At 44.0% G+C, this 24,564-nt stretch overlaps 2 protein-coding genes across 2 annotated transcripts; both read right to left on the bottom strand.

Moving 5' to 3' along the window:
- Positions 1–6,349: 6,349 nt before the first annotated feature.
- Positions 6,350–7,465, bottom strand: LOC311270488 (uncharacterized protein; the record flags this gene model as incomplete). The annotated part of the gene is made up of 4 exons (XM_084375393.1): positions 7,390–7,465; positions 7,169–7,277; positions 6,905–7,018; positions 6,350–6,670 (listed from the first exon to the last, which is right to left on the bottom strand). The coding sequence occupies exons 1-4, from the start codon at positions 7,446–7,448 to the stop codon at positions 6,350–6,352; spliced, it is 603 nt and encodes a 200-aa protein (XP_084231519.1). The 5' UTR covers positions 7,449–7,465.
- A 5,293-nt stretch (positions 7,466–12,758) lies between these two features.
- LOC311270370 (uncharacterized protein) lies at positions 12,759–21,632 on the bottom strand. The gene is made up of 8 exons (XM_084375193.1): positions 21,547–21,632; positions 21,390–21,469; positions 21,255–21,315; positions 20,316–20,437; positions 19,792–19,854; positions 14,125–14,204; positions 13,990–14,050; positions 12,759–13,182 (listed from the first exon to the last, which is right to left on the bottom strand). Exons 2-7 carry the CDS (start codon positions 21,429–21,431, stop codon positions 13,993–13,995), a joined length of 426 nt encoding a protein of 141 aa, XP_084231319.1. The 5' UTR covers positions 21,432–21,469; positions 21,547–21,632; the 3' UTR covers positions 12,759–13,182; positions 13,990–13,992.
- Between the last annotated feature and the right edge of the window lie 2,932 nt (positions 21,633–24,564).

The following is a 24,564-nucleotide window of genomic DNA, read 5'->3' as shown; positions in this document are numbered from 1 at the left end:
AGCAGACAGTTGCGCCTCTCAACCAGAGTACCAGTGGCTACCGCGAATCCTACATAGTGTTGCTTTGCTTCTTTTGCACAAACGCCCGTGTTTGTTTTTGTGTGAGGGTGTCTCTCTTGTTCAGTGTACTCTGCCTCTTACACAATATTCTTGCCTTGAACTGTCATTTCCTCAATTTTGACTTTTTATGTTGATTTAGTTGAAAAATAAAATGCACAAAAGAAAATATAAACCAGGGGGTGGAGTAGATGAAACTAACATGGAATAACAAACATTTGAAAGCATTTGAAAGAAAAAAAACTTACCAGTAAATGTGATGAATCATATGTTTTATTGAAGCTGCAGTTTTTTTTCTGCCGCTCTTTCCACCCAGCTGTAATTTTTTATTTTTTATTTTGCAGCTTCTCTTTCAGGGGCTGCTTTGCACCACAGTGGTGGCAAGTCTTGCTTGCCACCCCAATTTTCTCCTCACACACTGCACATTTTTTTTGAGTTGGCATCTGGAGAAGAAACATAAATTAATAATTGGAACACTGCAGGGTGTGTCATCAATAAATATATATATTTCATTGACAGGGATCATGGTTCTTTACCTTATAAAACCAGTCAACACAGCAACCCAATGTGCTGGTTTTCAATGAGTTTAGTACTACTAAGGACCTGGTCCTCCCTATTCATTTTATGAACTCAATAAATTAAAAGTTGTGGTAGCCCTCTAGGAAACTCAGCTCTAGTGGACATATTAAATCAAATGTCAGAATTATATAATCATATAATCAACCAAAACATGACACACATTAGCCTAACAGCCAGCCTACCTTTATCTTAAAAGAATGCACACATAGTCACAAGAAGCTGAATGGTGTCAGATGTTGCAAAAACTTCTGTGACCCATCAGATTTAAGCTATTACATCTGTGCATATCTGTGACTAAACGTGATGCCTAGACATCATCACAGGGGTTGATATTATGCAGACAGTCACATCTGTTTAATTACCTGTCATAGGTCTGAAATTTTCCACCTTGATTTTTTTACAGGCATCGTGCCGTTTTAAATTCATGTTAACAATAATTAGCTGCCTCTATACAGTTCACTGCTATCAATATATCGATCAAGTAGACCTTTTAGTTGTTGCTCCAGCTTCACAGAATCATCGCCAAAATAAATAAAATAATAATAGAGTGTCCATTTAAACATGATAATAACTACAGTCGTTTGTAAAGTAAATAACATGGTCGGCAATGTGATAATATTGTGTCAGAAAATCGATCTACTCCTCGTCCCTTACCATCACACGCACCGTCGTCTATAAAACATTTGTCGAAAAATATTTCGTCTAATACGAGGGATTAACGGACACATTTATAGTTTTGCACACATTTGTGTAGTTTCATGACAGCTACGGTGTCCGGGCTAACCATTAGCCGGCCTTAGCCGGTAAACAACATTAATAAATTACATACTAATCTAAGTTGAAACATCATTAAAACGCAATGACAATGACAACCCGCAAGGACTAGTCGCACTGACAACATATTCTATAGTTATAAAATGAATTTATTAATATTTACTGACTACTTACCTTGGCTAGCTCATTAAGGGCGGCTACCAAATAAATTAGCTGTATTCTGTTCTGTTCTGTAAAAGTATCTGTTCCCATGTCACCGACAGGGGGCACTTTTTGGAAACGCTCCAGGGGGGTGGTAAAACGCTCCAGGGGGTCGTATTCGAGTGCATGGACCAACGACAACTGTGGTCGTATGAGTTGGAGGACTTGTTGATATGTCAGCATGGGCTGGGGAATATTTGCGGCCCATTGCACATCCCGAAACTTGTTAAAAGTACTTGCAGTTAAACTCAAAATCATTGTTTCTCAGCGTTATGTCCAGGAGGTCAACGATGACGTCATCGGGGCGGGACAGGTCAGGGTTTTTCAGGAAGCTCTGGGCTACAGCTTTGATGCCCAGCGCAGTGTCGATGTTGGTGTACAGCAAGTCAACATCTATTGAGAAAATGTAGCATTTTGTAGGTACTCTTATGTGTTTTAATTTATTAAAGTGTAGGAGATACACTAATAATAAATGTAATTTATTAATCACTGGCGATCAATAAAGCACTCGTAAATGGGGCACCACCTCCGTTGTTTTGTCCATTTGAATAATCCGGAGGGAATTAATCAAATCCAACTGGACAAGGTTAACTTGGAACAATTGTAATAATATTTAAATCAATGTATTCAATCTCATAAATGAAGCAGTGATTTCTACACAGTTTCCATCGGTCCTCCACATTAAAAACAAACCTGCACAGACAACGACATACGGTTAAATATGTTTATTAACTAGATAAATCAGGGTAAATAAATGAAATGGTGATTTAAACAAACATCAATGATAACAGAAAATGTGGAGACTGTGATGATTAAAGTAATGGGATTATATGAACATGTGCTGATGGTGAAATTGGGGTCGGGGAAGCATTCAAATATTACGAGAGTAATTTTTATAGGCTACTAACAAGACCCTAACCGAATTTCTCTTAAGCTAAAAGATATGAATCAGAAGCCAAAAAGACACCAACTCTTTCTTGCGTGTGAATCCAGCAGTGTGCAAGGTGCTTAGCCTACTTTGTCTGGAGAGTTGGGACGTCCACAACTTTGGGTCTTTCCTTGGGTTCTTAGCTCGACTGCGGGCTTGCAGTGCGAGTCCAAGAGCCGGAGGGAAGTCACGGTTCATCTGATTTCACAGCGGGTGACGCCCTCGTTCCGATGTCGGAGGAAGAACCTAACTCGTCCAGCACTCAGCTGATGATAATCTCGGTCTGCTGCCCAGCGGAATGGCACCGCTTGTGAGCGTTGCAGGCAGGACTGGTCTCGGCTTGGCACAAAGTCTTTCTGTCGTTGCAAACCACTCCTACAGTTTGTTGAAGCAGAAGGCTACTGCAAGTCTTTACCAATGATGGTGGTCTTAATAAAGATGTTCTTCTTCTTGCTTCGCGTGGTGGCTCTTAAGCGTCTGATTCATAAACTAATTCAACTTTCTTGAATAAAATAACGAGAGGATGAAACGCGGGCCGGGCAGATCTTCCGTTGTTACTCAATACAAGATTAATTAAATTAAATTCACTTCCTCTGAATCAGGTTGTGATACTTAACGAAATATAAAAAAAAATCAAAGCAGAACTTCGTTCTGTTAGCACTTAACAAAAGCGAAAGCACTTAAAGAAAGTGAGTCAAAATGAGAAAAATCAACACGTGGTCAATTCTAGTGTTTAATATGTTTATTAACTTTTGGACAGAAGTGCGCAAAAAAAACAGCAATAACAACATTTTTTTAAAAAAGGAAAGACAAAAAAACTCCACCCCATACAAAAACAAACTCCTTGCCCACACTGTCACTTATAAAAAAACAAATATATATAGACCTTCAGTGAGTAAATCAGCCAGAATACTAAATAAAGAGTCACTCTTGTACCTTTGTCGATGGTTGGTTAAAAAAAGTCAGAAAAGGCCCCTACACCTGATAAAATTTCTTTTCAGAACCCCTCAACACAAATCTAATTTTCTCCAGTTTAAGATGATGTAATACATCTTTCACCCAATGTGAAACAGTAGGCGGGGCAGCATCCCTCCACTTCAAGAGGATCAAGCAGCGTGCTAACAGAGTTGAAAAGGCAATGAGCTTCCAACCCCCGACAGGTAGTCCTAACCCCTCACCAGTGACCCCGAAAAGCAGCAAAATGGGATTTAATGTTATATTTACACCAAGTACACAAGAAAGTGCTTCACAAATACCCTCCCAATACTGCTGTATTTTGGGACAAAGCCAAAACATATGTATTAGAGTGGCTTCCTCCGATTTACATCTGTCGTACGTTGGGTCAATATGAGGGTAAATTCTTGCCAGTTTGGATTTGTGAATGTGAGCTCGGTGTACCACTTTAAACTGAATAAGAGAGTGTCTCACACACATTGAAGATGAATTAATTTTCTTCAAAACTTTAGTCCAGTCTGCTTCACTGATACCAGTTTTGAGATCTCGCTCCCAAGCCTCTTTGATGGCAGACATGGAAATGGAACTAAACTGGAAATCAAGCTTAACATTATAGAAATAGCTTTTTTCTTAGTTGGGTTGAAAGATGTCACCACGTCAATAACATTATAGGGAGGTTTGTCTGGGAACCCCGGGATGGAGGCCAAAACAAAGTGCCTTACCTGCAAGTATCTAAAAAAATGAGAAGGGGGTAAGTTATATTTAACAGATAGTTGTTCAAAAGAAGCAAATGAGTTTTCAATATAGAGGTCTTTAAACGTTTTCAGCCTCTGCCTTTGCCATATATGGAATGTGGCATCCAGCATTGAAGGAGAGAAAAATGTGCTTGATGCTATTGGGCTGGAGAGACTCGTACTTTTGAGATCAAAATGTTTTCTAAATTGTAAGTAGATTTTAACGGAATTATGAACAACAGGATTATTAAACGTTATGTTTAGAGGTAGTGGAACTGATGCACCAATTACAGCTGGTAGGGACGAGGAGCTACAGGAAAGCTTCTCCATCTCCACCCACTTTGGCACACCATTACCAGAATAGCAATGTACCCAAAAGGACAAACCACAAAGATTAGCAGCCCAGTAGTAATATCGAAAATTTGGAAGTGCTAGGCCGCCATCCTGCTTTGACTTCTGCAGGTGTTCTTTACACAAACAGGGTTTCTTGCCGTTCCAAATAAAAGATAATATCAGATAATATCTGAATCAAGCTTCTTAAAATAAGCATTGGAGATGAACACAGGGAGTCTCTGAAATAAATATAAATACCTGGGTAGCACAGACATTTTGACAACATTTACTCTCCCAATCAATGAGAGTGGAAGGAGTGACCAGCTGGATAAGTCCTGCTGAACTTTGTGTTGCAGTGCGTCAAAATTATTTTTAAAGAGATCACAAAAAATTCTTGTTACAATGACCCCAAGATAGACAAAGCTGTTAACAGCTTTTTTAAAGGGCACTGTAATATTTTGTAATGTTGTGTTAGTCAGATTCAGTGGCAATAATTTGCTCTTATGTAGATTCAGTTTATAACCCGAGATTTCTCCAAATTTTGCAAGAAGCTCCAGAATGAGGGTAATTGTAGTCTCAGCCTTGGACACAAATAATAACAGATCATCAGCATATAATGATAATTTATGTTCAGTGCCAAATCTTGTAATGCCGTGGATAGAATGGTTGTTTCTTATCGCTATGGCTAGAGGCTCAATAGCTAGCACAAAAAGAAGGGGGCTAAGAGGACATCCCTGACGGGTGCCACGATGTAGCCTGAACAATTTTGAATAATGGTTATCAGCCTCCAGTCTCAGGCCGGCTCCAGTCTCAGGCCGGGAAGTGCACGCAACAAACTTCAAAATAAAAGTGTTTAGACACAATAAACTTCAAAATAAAATCAATTACACACTTCCGGTGGAAGCGCTATTGTCGCTGATTTATATTTAATTAATCAACATTGTAACGTTAAAACCATTAATTTCTTAAATGTGGCATACATGTTGATCTTGCCAATTCTGTCTACGTAGCATGTAACATCGGTAGGCCTATCTATATCACTGTAGCAACATATCGACTCAATACGTCTGCCATCAACGTTACATTAATTCTGTCAATAGGGGATAAACTCCGTCCATGTAGCTCAGCGACGACAGTTCATAGAAAAACATTAAGCTTGTTGATTGGACAGTTGAAGCCTAAAGCCTCGCTTCCTGTCTTTATCAAAAAACACACTTTTCATACATAACTGACCTTTGAAGAGTAACAGTAGTTTGGTCCAAACATCTAAATTTAATATGGAAAATGTATTTCATGACACAAGAAGCTAATGTGTCTGCTTGTACTGTAAACCTGAAGATCTTTTGAAGAGATGAGGCTACATATTTTAACTATGCAAGCAATCTCAGCGCACATGTGGAGGGCAGGACTACTTAAAACCATATGAACATATAATTAGCCTCTGCTTTTAATATTTTATGTACAATATTTATAATGTTAAATACATTATTTTATTGTGTGCTATTTCTGTATATGGTTTCACCTAACTCTTATACATATTACACCTGAAGGTCTTTAAAAGACATAGGCCAATACATTTTTTTACTATACTTAAATATATAACAATGTCAGCATACATGAAGGGCAATAATAGTTAAAACTATTCATTATCTTAAAATGCATTAACTTACCTGTTTTCTTCATGGTATAATCATTCTAAATAATTTGTTGCTCGATTAAAAACACAGCACACATAAAATGACAAAATGTTCAAACAATCAGTTTTATTCCGCACAGCAACAACAGGGTGTCATTCATCAATTTGACATTCACAATATGTCAAGTAGCCTTGTTTGTCACTCATCTCCTCACAAAATGCCCACATGTCGTCAATTTTGGAGAAAATAAATTTGAATGGCTCCAAGATGCCTTCCCTTTCCTGGTCATCAATGTCTGCACTCTCCTCCTCAACCCAAAGTCTGGCATATTGCTGTGCAGCCTCTGCCATTTCCTCCTCTCCCATCTGGACTGCATCGGGCAACTCCACCTTGCCTGAAAACAAATGGCGGTTTGTTTCCACCCATTCTGCTGCCCTTTTGCAGTCATGTACAATCTTGATCTTAAGATTGTCCTATGGAAACGACAGAGAGAAAAAAGGTTGTCTTCCTATAACATAACTGCTTCACAAACAGTATCATCACCTCAATGATTCACATAAAGATAACATATTGCATTCCTTCATTTCAGATCTACATATACCGTGTATAGTATACTTAAGCACAGAGCATAGAATGTAGCAAAATGACACTTCACAAGTAGCTTGTCATCATGTTAATCCCAGTATAGAACAGGAAAACGCGCCTACCACTTCCACTGTTGTCTCAGCCTCTTTTGCAGCGGACACACTGGCTTGCTGAGGCTGTGCAGTGGACACACTGGTTTGCTGAGGCTGTGCAACAGGCTGTAGTTGCTCCTCTTCCTAAAAAGACAGAAGAAGAAAAAAATTCAACATCAATTTTAAATATTCAAATACAAGCAATGATGCCACCAAGAAACTAACTTCCACTTGATCTACTTGATACTTCTTAATTAACCTACAGTACCCGGTTCGCACACCCAAAAATCTGACCTCAGTGATGTCAACCATCCTCCGCTTCTTCAGTCTGAAGACTGGTGACACCTCATTTCGCAGGATGGCCTTTGAAGTGTCTGTCCAGTGGGCAAACATTTTGCCATGGCTCAAATAAAAAGAGTTAAAGAAAAAATTAAATGTCTTATAGGTATAACAGACATAAAGTGTTAACATTATAACAACAAGTCAATTAAATGTTAACATTTTTGTGCTCTCACCTTCCAAGGTCAAAGTTCTCCATTAGCATAACACACCACCACTTTCGCAAAGCTGGCATGTCCACCTGAAGAAGGAAAAAAAAAATTAGTACTGTACATGTATGTCAGATTAAATGTTATTAAGGGTTTTTGAGTTTAATTTGAATGAGCGGGTCAACTTACAACGGTGAAATCATAAGGGGCATCCAGTACGGTGTAAAGGGCATACTATGAATAAAACATTAATAATTTTATGTAATATCTTGTAGGCACACAGAATTAAATGAGACCAATAATGTCTACTACCATCAACATGAAGATGCCACAGTCATTTCCGTACAGCTGTCTTGGAAACCCCTAGGATGTAAGAAAAAGGTCAGTTGATGATTTTACAGTACTGTTAAATATAAATTACAAATAGTGTATACTATTACCTCTATTTCCAAACCAGTGGTCTCTTTCCACTGTCCAGGACTTATTGACTGGGAAAGGTTTCTAAAATTGACAAGAAAGCTGTATTAAGAATTAAGTATGTAGCTATTAAAATGATACGGTAGTCTTTCACGCAAAACACACACCATGCAAGCAATTCTGTCAGGAACAAACCTTTCCATGCAGTCACACACACATACACACACTCAGCAGCTTTTTATGGTGCCAGTTTCTGAACTCTATTTTTAATTTTACGCTATGCTGTTAAACTGTATAATTCTAAAAATTGTTGGTACTTGATGCACAGAACTGCAGCTATATTAAGGTTGCACCATAAAAAGGCTACTGCACAGATCAGAACGTGATCCGGTGAGAAAACAACGTAGGACTGGGCAATAGAGATTAGAAATTGTCTCGGATTTTGGATATCGTAATCATGGGATTTGTATTGCCATATCGCTCAGCCCTACAACAAAGCATTTCAGAACGGCATAGGAACATGACCACCAATGACAACCAAAATGTGTGTTTGTTAGTGACCTCAGCAGTTCTCTCATTTCCTGATCACCAAATCCAAATTGTACATGTGCACATTTGGAATCCAGAAAGAATATCTCTCTCTGTGTTGGCCTCAAAACCTATAATTGTGGTTAATGACATTTCAACTCAACATTGTGTGAGAGATTAATACAACACAACACAACACAACACTACAATAAAGTATATACCCATTTTAAGAACAGTTGATAGTTTAGAAATGTGCCTCATGGAATTAAAAAAGCAATGAGGACCAAAATTAATTAAGGCAGCTGTGACTTAGGAGGTACGGTGGCTGTTCGGGAACCGGAAAATTCAATCCCAAACTCATCCTGGCTTCATGTCGAAGTGTTCTTGAGCAAGACACTGAACTCCTAACTGCTCCTGATGAGGCAGGATCTTGCATGGTTGCCTCCACCATAGAAGTGTGGGTGTGTGGGTGAATTGTAAAAGTTATAAAGACTCTATAAAAATGAAGACCATTTACGTCACAGGTAACATCAGTACTTACAGACAACAGGAAATGTCCAGGTTTCCACACAGGGATGACAATGGCGTCTCTCATGTAGACATCTCTCTAATGAAAAAGAAACATTTAAAAGATACAAAAAAATAAAATCTAAAATATAATAAACATTTTATCCAGTAGGTATACTTACAGGTAAACTTGAGAATGGGTTGCATGCAGTTCAGCCACAGAAATGCACTTCCCCTGCGGAATATATCGCAAATGTAAACCAAGGCACCTGAACAGTATGAATAGAGATAAAAGCATATTCTGAAATCAAACTTTATACCTTTGATTGAGCAATCCGTTCGATAAGCTCAAAGCATGCGTTTCCTACCTGCAAAAAAGAAAAAAAGATTAACTTGGCAGCCTTAACGACATACACAATTAGTTCTCAACTACGATCCATTAACTGTTTACTCACGGTTGATTCCATCTCCAGGTTCAGGCCAAGGGTCCAGAAGTCTGCACGTGTCAGGCAACTCTTCTGTGTTTTCACGATCAGTTCTGCTTCTGGCCTTTCGGTATCCAGGACATAGTCGAGCTATTCATAGTAAAATTAAAAAAAACAACATTATTTTACATGTATTATACCATTCATAACAAGCGTTATATTTAGACCAGGAATTTCATGGATGGCTGGGTTTCAAGATGAGAAGCAGAAACCTCTCTATAAAATGTAATATAACTACCTTTTGCTTTTAAAAGACATAGTACATACCAGCTGCTGTTGGGAGGGATGTGGTTGTAGTGTCCATGATGCTCGGCATGGTCCTACTTTATCACATCTTGTGATGTTTTCACAATGAGGTCCACATGAGTGGAGAATTTAAGTTAGCTAAAAAAAATTACATAGACAAAATAATTTCATGTTGATTTGAAAACCTGCTACCTACCTTTGTCTGTGTTACTGTGAAGCCCTTGTTGATGCGGAGGGGCTCCAACTGGTGAGGGTTGATGCTGTACAGATTTTTCAGGTGGTTGGAGTCCTGAGGCTTTAAATATATATATATATATATATATATATTATTCAGTACAAGCATTATATTTCAGATTACAACTGTAAAACAAAATAAATTTCCTTGACTTCATATTTACCAAATACTGCTTGTCCAACTTCATTTAGAGCAATGTCGTGCAGAGAATGTGACTCATGTCCTCTCTGTAGCTGCTTTTTAAGAAGTTTTTTATTGTGTTGTTGTTTCGATGATGTACCAGGTTTCTCATCATAAAAATGTGTGTTGACGGTGCCATATTATTGAGGAAGTAGTTGTTTTTTTTCAGAGTTGAAAACAGCTGCTCAGCCACCTGGCTATTCAAAGAACCCTGAAGTTCTGGGACAAGGTTGATCCTCCTTAACACCTCCTTTGGATCTTTGGTGTTGGCCTCGTGGAATTTGTCGTACAAGACGTAATGGTCTGATGAACCAGTACATGAATGCCCATCCTCGTCAGGATTCTGTAACTTTTCAGTCAGCCATGGAAGAGGAGTGCTGAGTTTTTTCTGCTGAGCTGCTTTGATGTGGTCTTCAGTTGGTGCAGCCAGTCTCCCTTCATGTGGCTTGAAAGGCAGTGTGGTTGGGACACGGAGGTTAACATGAGTTGCCAAACCCCGAGCGAAATCGTAAACGGAAACATTTGGCAGGTGTTTCCAGGACAGAAGAAGGTCAGCAAAATCCCTTGGAGACTCTGACCTCAGGTTAAACTTTATACTGTAGACAACACCATGAGGGCACAGAATCACTGACCAGCCACCTTTAAAGAAAAGTTTAAAAGTTATATAGTAAATGCAAGAACCACATCTAAAATTGTTTTTTTCAGCTGTGTGTGAACTTACCAGATGCTCCCCAGATTTTCTGGAATATCTTGTCATATGTATGCCTGGTCTTCATCTCGTCTCTTAGTCTCATAATAAGATCCATCCGTGATCCCTTTGAATCCAAATTGCAGGCCTTGCACAGCTTGCGCACTGTTGAAACCTTTTGAAAAACAGAAAGTAAGACATAAAGTAAAACATCAATGCACAATACGATCTCAAATATACAAACAAACAATAACTGTACCTTTTGCTTCATGAGCTCATCCACAAGACGGTCCTCTGAAACCATGCTCAGTTCAGCTTCAGTGGAAGATTTTGAAGAGGCAACTTTTTCAAATTCTGTGTTTAACACAGTCTCCGATTTTCGTGTGTTCTTCCCAATCCATGGGCTCCAGTGCTCAAAACTAGGATGTACAGCAAAGCGGTTCTTTGCACGGCCTAGTAAAAATGCACGAAACAAGTGATTAATAGTATGGCTAAGTGCACTGCAACATTAAATACAAGGTAATTACTAATATTGATAAATTTGAGAGCATGTAAGTACTTGGGGAAAAGCCACAGGAAATCATCTCCAGCTGAACAGAATCCCAGAACTCTTCAATGTTGACTTCACCAGTGAAGTTCTCAGAGACCTCTTTTATGTCACTCACTGAAAGAAAAAATTAGCAATTTAATGTCTCTCTCTCTCGCTCTCACACACACACACACGACATTGTGACTTACCAGGCAAGTTGAACACTCCTTTTTTGTGCAGGTCCATCACAACGACTGGAGGATAGTAGCCACAGCAAACACAGGAAAAGGAGTAATCATGGCTCGTCAATGCCTCAAAGTGGAGGTAGGCATGCAGGACAGTGTTTTTGGCAGGAAATTTTACTTTCCTCAGGTTTTCCAGTGAGTCTAGTACCTTGGACACTGAAACATTGTTCTTAAAGAGGGGGCAAATGAAAAATACAGTTATGTGCATTTTAGAGGAATAAACAAGTTCCAAGAAACACACACAAATATTTTTGCATTTTTCTTACCATGACAATTCCATTGTACTAACCTGTAAGTTGAGTCTCAGATATAAACATAGTTCGAGGTTCAATATAACATGGTCATCAAAGTTGTGAAGACTGTCCTGCCATTCCTGGTATCGGTACATCATATGGCACTGTGGACATCGCCGGAAATAGGTTGATACATCTAGCGAAAAATAAAAATGTAAACATTTTAAAGTCATAGAAAGCTTGCAAAAAAAGAAATTCACCCACTGTTTTATACTTGGTATAAACTTGTGATGTGACAATAACATTGATTTTTTTAATAATAAACACTGTCACATTCAGAAATAGCAAACTTTCATAATATGAGGTGAGACATTAACAACTTACGTTCAATTACACCATTGATGGTGATTATCCTGGCATTTCTAGAGATGATTGTTGACTTCTCAAGATGTACTGACCCTGGACAGATGGTGCAAATGGTCTCTGTTGGATGCAACTCTGTGATATAATTTGTCAGTGCCTTTGGTTTCACAAGGTCATCTGGTAGGTTGGCTGGAAGCTTTTTCTGTCTGTAGATGTACTCAACAAGTTGCTTCAGGTTTTCAGCCGATGGTGGATAGACACTGTCTTGGTGCTGTTGAGATGGACTTGTGCTGGCAATCTCTGTTCTGAACACGTCTGGGTTGGTTTGAAATAGATGCCATTTACTGATGTTTTTGTGGACACATGACATTCTTGGTTTGGCACAAGGACAATGCCAGGTGTTAGCTGGTGAATTATATGTCACCATCACCCTTCCAAGGCGACTATAGTGGTGTACAGTCGGCTCGTACACTGAAAAGCTAAATTGCTTGGGGGTTTCTTGAAATGACACTTCCACACAGAGAGGGACATGAGCCTTCTGGGCATTTTGTTGCCTTTTCACACAGGTTGCCTTTTTAGCCTCACCAAAGAATTTTAAGTCCACCATTTCAGATATGACAGAAATTCTTCTGTAGCTATTTCCTCGCAGTACTCCAGTGAGCGGATGTGTTCACACTGGCTAAATGTCAAACCACTGCGAATTGCCATCAAACAATATTGCCTGTGTGGCGGCACGAGGAGGTGGTTTTGGTTAATGTGATGTTTTAGGATGGTATGAATTAATTAATTGTTGCCAGACAACGCCACCCTGGGAGTTTCACCCAGGGAAAATTAAATGAACTAGCTCAACAGGAGAAAGCACTCAGGTCCGCAACAAAGTGAGGCAGAGACAGCAGTTCAAAGGTACCAAAATATTACTATTTTATTCTTCACAAATGTTTAAAAAGGGGCTCGATGAAATCACTCATACGAAAATATTAAGAAAAGGAACCAATCAGGGCTGAGGCCTACTAGTGCAGATGGGTCAACAAAAAGGGGATACCTGGAACACCACACGTGCAGCAAAAATGAGTATAAAGTGAAAACTCAAACCAGTGTAGACACAACACAAAAAAAGGAAGGGCACCACCACCGGACACCAATCCACCACCGTAGGCTCAGCACCTGAAAGGGGGGGGAGACCAGAGAGACAGTTTTAAGGACAAAGAAAACAAACCAATAACTAACAACAACAACAACAACAACGAAAGAAATGAAATTTACAAAATCTATAATAATTAGGCACAATAGCAAATCAAATGGCTTGCTCAAAACTATTCAAAATCACAAGTTACAACCCACAATACCCCAAAAGAAATGATCATAAATAAACTCAAAAATTACAACCTAATCAAAGCTATGGAAAGCAAAAGAAAAGAAAGAAAAATAATAAACATACAACAACCAACAAACACGCAACAAAAGGGACAATAAGGCAAATTCCCACACTGTTCTCTCTCTCACACACACACCCACACACCCACACCCACACACACACACACGGCTGAATAAGAAAGCGACAGCGTTGCCAAGCCACAGGTACGCCCAGCCAGCTACGGGCAGCACCAGAGACACTTAGCCAGCCAAACAGTCAAAGCCAAGCAGGGCGAGCACGGACCGAGTCGGCCGTGGCAGCAGTGAAAGCTCAAGCAAGGCGGCAAGGCAGTAAGGCAAGCAGTCAAGCAGCAGCAAGCAGTGTCTGAACGCCAGGAGCTCCGGAAAGACACGGTAGCTCCAGCGATAGCAAAGCAGCAGTCAATCAGCAGCACGGTAGCCCCAGCAAGGCAAAGCAGCAGTGGTTTAGCAGTGGTTAGCAGTGGTTAGCCGGCACTGAGCCGCTACATGGACATCTTTACCCTACAATAATAAACAAACAAACGTAAGAAGCTACAAGTGGCTGGAGGAGAGAGCTACTGTCACTGTACAACATACCGGTCAGGCAGTCCCGGCCAACGCGGCATAGAGAGGAGAGTCGGTGCTGTACACGAGCAACCTGTAAACAAACACACAGGTTGCCACATGTGCAACGCCAAAGAGGAAGACACGTGAGAAAAAAAACTCACTTACCGGCAGCGAGCAGCGAGCGACGTACGGAGCGGTGAGCAGCATGAGCAGCGTACGGCCCGCAGCAACACCCAAACGAGCCTCTATATACACAAAATAACTAAAATTAGCACTGGATGGGACAACGTGGAAAGAAGTACAGCCGCGGCCGACAGCCTACCTGCTACCAGAGGGGCGGAAGTGACGGACGTCAGGAAATGACGTGACCTGGCCTTCGGCAAGCAAGAGGAAGACAGGTACTCTACACTCCCCCTTTATGCGTCATTCACCGACCGCAATTGACTGGGGCCGCCTCCCAAATGACGTCATGAGACTAATGGCTGTCCTGCTACAATCTGCCCCCAACAATTAAATCGTCGTCCCGACGATGGAGTAACCAAAAGCAAAACAAACAGACTTAACTCCAAGGCCTAAATACCGCTGCAACAGCATTAGACACAGGGACAGAGGGGTTACCACCTCCTTGTTCAGCACCACCTGCAGATCGTGGGAGACGATGGACATTAGGGTGGTGACCTGCAGTTGACCTAGCGGTCCGCCGGACAACATTTCCTCCACCAACAGGGAGAGAAGAAGAGGTGCTTTGGACCACCGGAACAGGTTCCATCGACGAAGATGGCACAGAGGAGACTGGGTCTGGCAGTGGGACCAGCAATCGGGGGGTGGTTTGGGTCACAGCTTCGGCCTGGACAGAAGTGGGCAATGAGTTCTCGGACCTCAAGAGCAACCAATCACCATCACAAGACGGCTCATCCTCTGACTGAGGCTGCTCAGGAGGAGGTGGAGAAGAAACAGCAGAACCTGGAGGGCTGACCCCTACCACGGCCTTCAGCAAAGAACGATGGACCTGTCTGGCTCTGGTCAGATCATCCCTTGGAGCAATGGTATAGACTGACCCCCCTTCTCTCGGCGCCCTCAAGACAAGATACATGACCGAGACCCACTGATCTTGGATTTTGTGTCTTCCCCGCACACCAAGGTCCCGCAACCATACCAACTGGCCCTCTTTCAAAGGAACTTCTCGGACATGTTGGTCGTGGTTGTTCTTACGGCGCTCTGCCGTAGCCTTCAACCGATCACGGGCTCCTTCGAAAGCCATTTGCAAGCGGGTTTGATGTTCCTCAACCCACTCATGGACATTGCCACCAACCGGATCCCGTACCCGGCCCAGAATGAAATCAACTGGAAGCCTCGGCTCCTGGCCGAACATCAACAGAAAGGGAGACTCGCCAGTTGCCTGATGCGGGGTGGTGTTGTAGGCATACAGGACTTGTGGAAGACAGGAACTCCAGTCACGCTTTCGAGACACGGGCAACGTACGCAAAAGGTCGTGAAGTGTCCTATTGAATCTCTCGCACTGCCCGTTCCCTGAAGGATGGTATGGTGTGGTGCGAGACTTCTCAATACCATACAAAACACACAACTGTTGAATAAGAGAGCCCTCAAAACACCGTCCCTGATCTGAGTGTATGCGAGCAGGGACACCAAATTTCGAGAACCACTCGGCAACCAAGACCTGAGCTACAGTGGCCGCCCGCTGATCACGGGTGGGGACAGCCCACGTGTACTTACTGAAAACATCAGTCATTACAAGGACGTTTTCCAGACCATTACGGCTGGGCTCCAGAACCGTAAAATCAATAGCCAAGATCTCATTAGGCCGAGAAGCCAACAAGTGTCCCATGAAGCTGCGGGCAGCTGGTCGACTCACCTTGGCCACCTGGCACCTTTCGCAGGCCTGGCACCACTGTGCCACATCAGCGGACATGCCGGGCCAGTAACACCGCTGGCGCAAAAGCTCCAAGGTCCTCTCGACCCCTTGATGACCGTGACCCTGGTGAACCTCGGTGAGCACATCTGTCTTCAACGCTGCAGGCAACAACAACTGAAAGCAAACCTCAGCCCCGTCTGGCCGGAACACCTGGCGATACAAAAGACCATCCCTTTCGACCAACCGGTCCCACTGCTGCAGTAACACCAAGGCTGACCGAGACAGTTGTTTCCGTTCATCCTTACTGGGACGCTGTTTACGTACCCAGAAGACCAAAGCTTCCTGAATGACAGGATCGGTGTGCTGGAGCGTGGCGATGTCAGATGGGGGATGATGGGGCAAGGCTGCCACAGTGGCTTGAGTCGCATTTACCTTGTCCACCTGCAGGGCCTCCTGCAAGGGCTGAGGGAGCACTGTACCACGGACCATGGCTTGCATGTCCTGCGTCTCTGGAGGATGCTGTCGAGACAGGGCATCGGCGTTCTTATTGTGGCGACCAGACCGGTATTTCAGTTCAAAATCGAAGGATGCAAGCTGGGCTGCCCAGCGCTGTTCGGTGGCCCCAAGCTTGGCAGACGACAGGTGACTCAATGGGTTGTTGTCGGTATAAACAACATATTTGTGGCCCAACAGGTACTCCCGAAATTTCTCGGTCATTGCCCACTTGAGCGCCAAAAATTCCAACTTCATGGAACTGTAATTACGCATGTTGCGCTCAGTGGGCCTCAGACCACGGCTGGCATAGGCTATGGGTCGAACCTTCCCATCCTGTTCTTGCGACAGCACAGCTCCAAGACCACCATAGCTGGCGTCCACCTCCAGAATAAATGGAAGGGTAAAATCGGCGTACGCCAGGACAGGTGCAGAAACGAGGCGAGCTTTCAATGCCTCAAAACTATGGTGACACTCCTCTGTCCAACGACCAGTGACAGTCTGATTTACCCGCTTGGACTTGAGGCCTGCCAGTTCTGCCACCAGCTTGTGAAGGGGTGCAGCCAGCTTCGCAAACCCCTCCACGAAGCGGCGGTAGTAGCTGGCGAACCCAAGGAAGGAACGCAGCTCTGAAAGGGTGGCAGGAGAAGGCCAGCTGGAAACTGCCTTGATCTTACTGGAGTCTGTGGAGACACCCTGATCGGAGACGACGTGTCCCAAGTAGCGCACTTCCTGCTGGAAGAAGGCACACTTCTTGAGTTTCACCTTCAGCCCCTCGCGCCGCAAACGCCCCAGCACCCCACCCAACCTCTCCAGATGCTGCTCGATAGTAGAGGAGAAGACCACAATGTCGTCCAAGTAGAGCAGCAGGGATTGACACTGCTGGTCCCCGAAAATCCGCTGCATTAACCGCTGGAAGGTGCTGGGGGCGTTGCAGAGCCCGAAGGGCATACGGTTCCACTCAAAAAGGCCGAAGGGGGTACAGAAGGCGGTCTTGGGACGATCCGACTCTGCCACGGGGACCTGATTATACCCACTAGCCAAGTCCATAGTAGAAAACCAACGTGCCCCGGTCAGGGCATCTAATGACTCGTCAATACGAGGCAAAGGAAAGGCGTCCTTCCTGGTTTTACCGTTCAGGAGCCTGTAGTCCACACACATACGAAGGCTGTCGTCCTTCTTTTTGACCAGCACAATTGGAGAGGCGTAAGGACTGCTACTCTCCCGAATTACTTGTGCGCCAAGAAGTTGATTAATGTGGTCTTTGACAAGCTCATACTCAGACGGAGGAATTCGGCGATACCGCTGACGCACAGGGACATCATCCAGGAGCGGGATCTCGTGGGCAATCAGGTCAGTGCAACCTAGGTCCCCGTCATGAGCTGAAAAGATGGAACTAAACTGACCCAGGAGAGCTCTCACCTTACCCTGTGCTTCTGCAGGCAAATGACCCAACTCTAAGGCTGCTATCTGATCCTGCACTGGCAAAGAAGCAGACTGGGAGAACATGGTAGCCACCACAGGTGGCTCCTCCGTAACACCAGCAGGCAAACTCACCACACATACCTCCTCTAGGGTCCCAACCATGGCATGGGGATAGAGCAACACGTCTGAAGAACCTACATTCACGATGGGAATGTAGGCGGTGCCCCGTACCACTGGTACCAGAGCAGGAGAGGCAAGCAGCCCGGCGGGCAAGCCAGACTCTGGAGGCTCAAACAGTGCGGTGGTGCCAGCATACTGCTCTGAGCATGTGGATGCAACAATCTTCAACATACCACCTGGGATACGACAAGCCTTTTTACCACGTACCTTGACTTTACCAGCTCGCTGGTCAACCAAAACACTGGCTTCATGGCACCTCTGGAGGGCCTGTGTGACAAGCTTGGGGGCCTCAGATACCACTGGCAGGTCAAACAATGCTAAGCCATGCTGCCCAAAGAGTTCTCCATAGCACCTGCGGATAATATTCATCCCTAGAACACCAGGAACATGTGAAGACACACCGCCACAGGGGTCCTTGACGACCAAAATCCCACAGGCTGGCAACAATTTCCCACAGAGCTTCACATCCAACTCCAGGTAGCCAACATAAGGGATGGCAAGACCGTTAGCTGCTCTGAGCTGCAGCCAGTGACAAGATTTGAGTCGCTCTTGGCCCCAGGTCTCAAACTGTTGGCGGAAAAGAGACTCGGTGATGGTCGACACCATAGACCCGGTATCTACCAGGCAAGGGACCACAACCCCCCCCATGCTCACACTTAAATGAGGACAAGACGACATGAGCTTGGACACTTCCACGTCACCTGTGCCTGAATCCGAGCCAGGAACTGCCCCCTCCGAACTGTGGCTCTGCAGTTCGGCGGGTGCTAGTTTCCCGGCCGCTGGGCGGAGTGAGACGGCCTATTTGGCTGAGAGGCCGGCAAGGAAGGTTGAGGGCGGGCGGGGACACGGACGCCATCACACTCCCTGGCGATGTGACCTGGCTGCTGACATCTCATACAGATGATGGGGCCACGAAAAGCTGTTCGGCTAGGTTGCGGGGAGCCCTGCAGACGGGAAATGCTCTGAGTCAGTTGGTTCAACTGCTCCTGTTGCAACTTCAGCATTTCTCTCATCTCACGCAGCTCGGAGGATTGCGGGGGACCAACACTTATCTGACGACTGCCTTGGACCACACACTGAGCACCGAAGACAGACGGGACAGAATGACTGCGACCCCTAACACCTACAGGTAAGCCCTCTCGTTCCCACCTGATCGCCTCACTCCTAGCCTCCAGTAAAGTAGCAGTAGGCTGCCTGCGCACAAACTGCTTCAACTCACGACGAAGTGACCCATCCAGCACGTGCTCCACAAACTGGTCACGTAGCAAAACCTCTGAATTGGGTATGCCACCGGGTGCACGCTGCTTCACAGATGACATGAGGCCCATCAACGCAAGTGAAAACTCTAGCAGAGTCTCTCCCTCATGCTGCCGTCGGGAGAAAAAGGCCTCTTGTAGAGCTACATATGACTCTGCACACCCATATAACTCCTGTAACACGTCAATGATCTTGGCTGGGTCTGAACGTTCCTCACTAGGGCGGTACTTTATTTCCTCACGTGCCTCCCCCTCTAAATGGTCAAATAAAAAGAATGCCTGATCGGATGTGGACAAATGACGTGCTCTCATACAGGCTTGCACCTCCTCCAGCCACTCGGCTAACCCTATACCTGACCTTCCCCTAAATGTGGGACATTTTCTGTCTCGCGGCACAAAAATCAGTCTCTCCGTTGAAGTAGCACCGACAATGGGGAGTGCAGCGGGTGGGAGCGAGACTGAGGGCGCTGTACTAGGGCCAGGCACGGCCGCAACCTGTTCCTGTCTTAGCCTCTCATTATCTGTTCTCAGTTGAGCAACTAACTCTCTTAGTTCTTGCAATTCTGCCTCCATTGTGAAACCTGTACTAACTAAGACACTCCCTACCGTGAAGATGAAACCGGGGAAAATGGGCTTGTTGCAGGTCCACCAAACCAGCTGCTGCTTTGCCTTGGAAGAAAGAAAAGAAACACAAGTCAGACACCAAAGAATAGCAGTTTTGTTTTTGTTTTTTTTAAAAGGGAAAAACAACAAACCAAAACAGAACGCACGTCTCTGCTCTCAAATTGTAAATCCTGCCGACGACGCCAGATTGTGGCGGCACGAGGAGGTGGTTTTGGTTAATGTGATGTTTTAGGATGGTATGAATTAATTAATTGTTGCCAGACAACGCCACCCTGGGAGTTTCACCCAGGGAAAATTAAATGAACTAGCTCAACAGGAGAAAGCACTCAGGTCCGCAACAAAGTGAGGCAGAGACAGCAGTTCAAAGGTACCAAAATATTACTATTTTATTCTTCACAAATGTTTAAAAAGGGGCTCGATGAAATCACTCATACGAAAATATTAAGAAAAGGAACCAATCAGGGCTGAGGCCTACTAGTGCAGATGGGTCAACAAAAAGGGGATACCTGGAACACCACACGTGCAGCAAAAATGAGTATAAAGTGAAAACTCAAACCAGTGTAGACACAACACAAAAAAAGGAAGGGCACCACCACCGGACACCAATCCACCACCGTAGGCTCAGCACCTGAAAGGGGGGGAGACCAGAGAGACAGTTTTAAGGACAAAGAAAACAAACCAATAACTAACAACAACAACAACAACGAAAGAAATGAAATTTACAAAATCTATAATAATTAGGCACAATAGCAAATCAAATGGCTTGCTCAAAACTATTCAAAATCACAAGTTACAACCCACAATACCCCAAAAGAAATGATCATAAATAAACTCAAAAATTACAACCTAATCAAAGCTATGGAAAGCAAAAGAAAAGAAAGAAAAATAACAAACATACAACAACCAACAAACACGCAACAAAAGGGACAATAAGGCAAATTCCCACACTGTTCTCTCTCTCTCTCACACACACACCCACACACCCACACCCACACACACACACACGGCTGAATAAGAAAGCGACAGCGTTGCCAAGCCACAGGTACGCCCAGCCAGCTACGGGCAGCACCAGAGACACTTAGCCAGCCAAACAGTCAAAGCCAAGCAGGGCGAGCACGGACCGAGTCGGCCGTGGCAGCAGTGAAAGCTCAAGCAAGGCGGCAAGGCAGTAAGGCAAGCAGTCAAGCAGCAGCAAGCAGTGTCTGAACGCCAGGAGCTCCGGAAAGACACGGTAGCTCCAGCGATAGCAAAGCAGCAGTCAATCAGCAGCACGGTAGCCCCAGCAAGGCAAAGCAGCAGTGGTTTAGCAGTGGTTAGCAGTGGTTAGCAGTGGTTAGCCGGCACTGAGCCGCTACATGGACATCTTTACCCTACAATAATAAACAAACAAACGTAAGAAGCTACAAGTGGCTGGAGGAGAGAGCTACTGTCACTGTACAACATACCGGTCAGGCAGTCCCGGCCAACGCGGCATAGAGAGGAGAGTCGGTGCTGTACACGAGCAACCTGTAAACAAACACACAGGTTGCCACATGTGCAACGCCAAAGAGGAAGACACGTGAGAAAAAAAACTCACTTACCGGCAGCGAGCAGCGAGCGACGTACGGAGCGGTGAGCAGCATGAGCAGCGTACGGCCCGCAGCAACACCCAAACGAGCCTCTATATACACAAAATAACTAAAATTAGCACTGGATGGGACAACGTGGAAAGAAGTACAGCCGCGGCCGACAGCCTACCTGCTACCAGAGGGGCGGAAGTGACGGACGTCAGGAAATGACGTGACCTGGCCTTCGGCAAGCAAGAGGAAGACAGGTACTCTACACTCCCCCTTTATGCGTCATTCACCGACCGCAATTGACTGGGGCCGCCTCCCAAATGACGTCATGAGACTAATGGCTGTCCTGCTACACCTGCATTCCTCAAGCTCACACTGCACCTTATGTACATGGCCCCAGGTTTTTTTCTGAACATGTATAGGAACAGAAAAGCCGTGACTTGCTTTTTGGACTGCCGATATCCCATTTGTTGCATCCACACAGACACTCTTTAGTTTGTCAGTCATCGTGGTGTACTTTTTTTTGTGCTTTCTCTGGATGTGTTTGGCCAAGTTCTTTTTATGGCAGTTAAGTTTGCAATGAGGGCATTGCACCTTTTTCCGGGTTATTGTTGGAGTTTTAGTCTCCTGGGCAGTAGGGACCGAAGACATGTCAGCTGAACTTGACACCAGTGGTAAGGGGGCTACAGTTGTAGCCGAATCAGGTTTTAAATGGACATGTGTATCTGCTGAGGAGGGGATGGCAGAAGGTTCAGTTAACCTCTCCCGAGGGAACAGCAAGCACGTTTGTATCTTGTTGGGGAGGAGGAACAGTCAATCCTGCAGAGGAGACGTGTGCAATGGTGGATGGTGGAAGCAGGGGAGAGGGTGTAGCAGATGTGTCTGATGGACTAGGGTCTGGCTCGCATTGAGCAGCAGCAGCTGAGGATGTTGTGGCACCTTGGCAAGTCTTCAGGTGTCCCTCCATGTCTGTCCTTCTAATAATGCTTCTTTCACACATGGGGCAATGAAAATGTCCTCCACTCCGGCAGTTCAAATTGCATTTACAGATTTTTTTGTCTAAGAGCAAGTCAAGAAAAAAAGTTTAAATTAGCCAATGACTAGCAAGATACAAGAACACACACATACACACAAAGATACATACCTTTGAATGTGATGGCGTTTTTGATGTGTACATCAAGGTGCCTCTGGAGCTTGGAAGGCAGGGAGGGCTTAAATTTAGGGCAAAGGGGGCAGTGGAACAACTTACAACAAGTTGTGCAGCGTTCCACTGTATGCGTTCCATCTGCTGGAATTATTGAGTGATGCATCTACATATCACAGAAAAACTGATGTTAAGCTCATAGTACATACATTTCATTTTAAATAAGATTAACATTATCTTATACGGCCTTTACACGCTGGGTGAAAACTTCTTATTTCAGTAAACCGAGCGGCCTGAACGATAGCAAAAGTTTAAATCTTAATTTTATCTTCATTTGGATGACATCAACAACATCCTAAGACCTATGCCTGGCTTAACTCTTAACTAAAAAAGTTGAACAAAGCTGAACACACAGTTACACATAAACAGTTAGCTTACTTTATCCGCAGAAAAAAAGTCAATGCTACCATAAAACTTTAGGAGCTAACGCTAGCCACCGTTAACGTAACTAACTTTAAAATAACAAACAGCCCATCCACATTTGTAACATTCAGTCATTTGCGTGCTTTAGATTTACACATATTGATAACGATGTATATTAACACGGAAAACATATGCAAGACCCGTGCATTTAGAATTTTTCTTGGATAAATAAAATCAGTCACTTACTGTTGTCACAACGGTAATAAAAAGCTGTTAATGCCCGAGTCCTTGGGGAGGAGCTAAAAAAGTTTGTTTTTTCCGGTCCTGAGACTGGAGCCGGCCTGAGACTGGAGGCTGCACCGGAAGCGACCTCACACTGGAGGTCTGCAGCCAGACCCCTCTCGAAAAAGGAGCGCCTGTCTTTCACAAAACCAGTCTGGTCTGATGATATAACATGGGGCAAAACCCCTGCTAGACAACGGGCCAATATTTTGGCCAGAATTTTATAATCACAGTTTAAAAGTGAGACTGGCCTGTAAGACGCACACTCTAAGGGGTTTTTATCTTTTTTCGGGAGCAGTGTTATACAAGCCTGATTCAAAGTGTCAGGAAGAGTCCCCCTATTTAGAGAGTCTACGCATACTGCTGCAAAAACAGGTGTTAATTGTTTAGAAAACGCTGCGTAAAACTCACTCGGCAAGCCATCAGGGCCAGGTGATTTCCAAGGTTGTAATGATTTGATTGCCTCGTCAATCTCCTGCAACTGTATCGGTGCATCCAAGGCAGTGACCTGATCTGGAGACAAAGTTGGAATAGACAGATCTCTAAAGAAGTTAAATGAGGAAGAAGGGTCACAAGAATTATTAGAGCTAAAAAGATCGTGGTAGTAACATTGAAATGCATCATTTATTCCTAACTGGTCAGTGACAATCTCGCCGTCCTGCGATTTCACCCCTTTAATTAATTGCTTGGCCCTGGCACCTTTCAGCTGTCTTGCCAGAACCTCCCCTGCTCTGTCTCCATGCTCATAAATATTACTCCGATTTTTTAACAATAAATTTTCAATAGTGTGTGAAGTAAGTATGTCATATTTCATATTTAGCTTTAAACGTTCTTTGTACAGATCTGGAGAAGGAGTTTGTGCATTCTTCTTATCTAAATCAGCTATTTGTTCTTCCAACTCCACTTGTTTTGACTTTGAGTCCTTTTTTTGGGGGGGCCATAAACGATATTACCTGGCCTCTTAGATATGCCTTAAGGGCCTCCCAGACAGTCGCCATGGAAACATCTGGTTTCATATTAATATCTAGAAACAGAGAAATTTGGTTGGACATGAAGTTCAGAAAGTTTTCATCAGATAGTAGAAGAGAATTAAATCTCCACATCTGTCTGGGCGTTATAGCATCAGGGATGTTCAGTTTAAGTAAAAGAGGAACATGGTCTGATACTACTATAGGGTAATATTCACATGACTGAACCTCCGCTGTTAATTCACTATCAATAAAAAAGTAATCAATTCTGCTATAGGTTTGATGAGCACAGGAAAAGAAAGAGAGTATTGTCTGTCTTTTGGGTGTAAAAAGCGCCAGATATCTGAAATGCCATAAGTGGAAAGAAATGACTGTATGTAAG

The sequence above is a fragment of the Pagrus pagrus genome (genome assembly GCF_965226575.1).
Source record: "Pagrus pagrus genome assembly, chromosome: 15".
In the NCBI taxonomy this organism is placed as follows: Eukaryota; Metazoa; Chordata; class Actinopteri; order Spariformes; family Sparidae; genus Pagrus; species Pagrus pagrus.
Note: the sequence above shows the minus strand (reverse complement) of the source record. Positions and strands in the feature narration are given on the sequence as shown.

What these genes read in the sequence shown, in the direction of transcription:
- LOC311270370 (XM_084375193.1), bottom strand. Translation starts at nt 21,431, where the DNA reads ATGCTGCTCACCGCTCCGTACGTCGCTCGCTGCTCGCTGCCG. An exon ending in TCGCTCGCTGCTCGCTGCCG is followed by an intron (nt 21,316 to 21,389) that starts GTAAGTGAGTTT and finishes GTTTGTTTACAG; the next exon opens with GTTGCTCGTGTACAGCACCG. An exon ending in CTGCACGTGTGGTGTTCCAG is followed by an intron (nt 19,855 to 20,315) that starts GTATCCCCTTTT and finishes CTTTCTTCCAAG; the next exon opens with GCAAAGCAGCAGCTGGTTTG.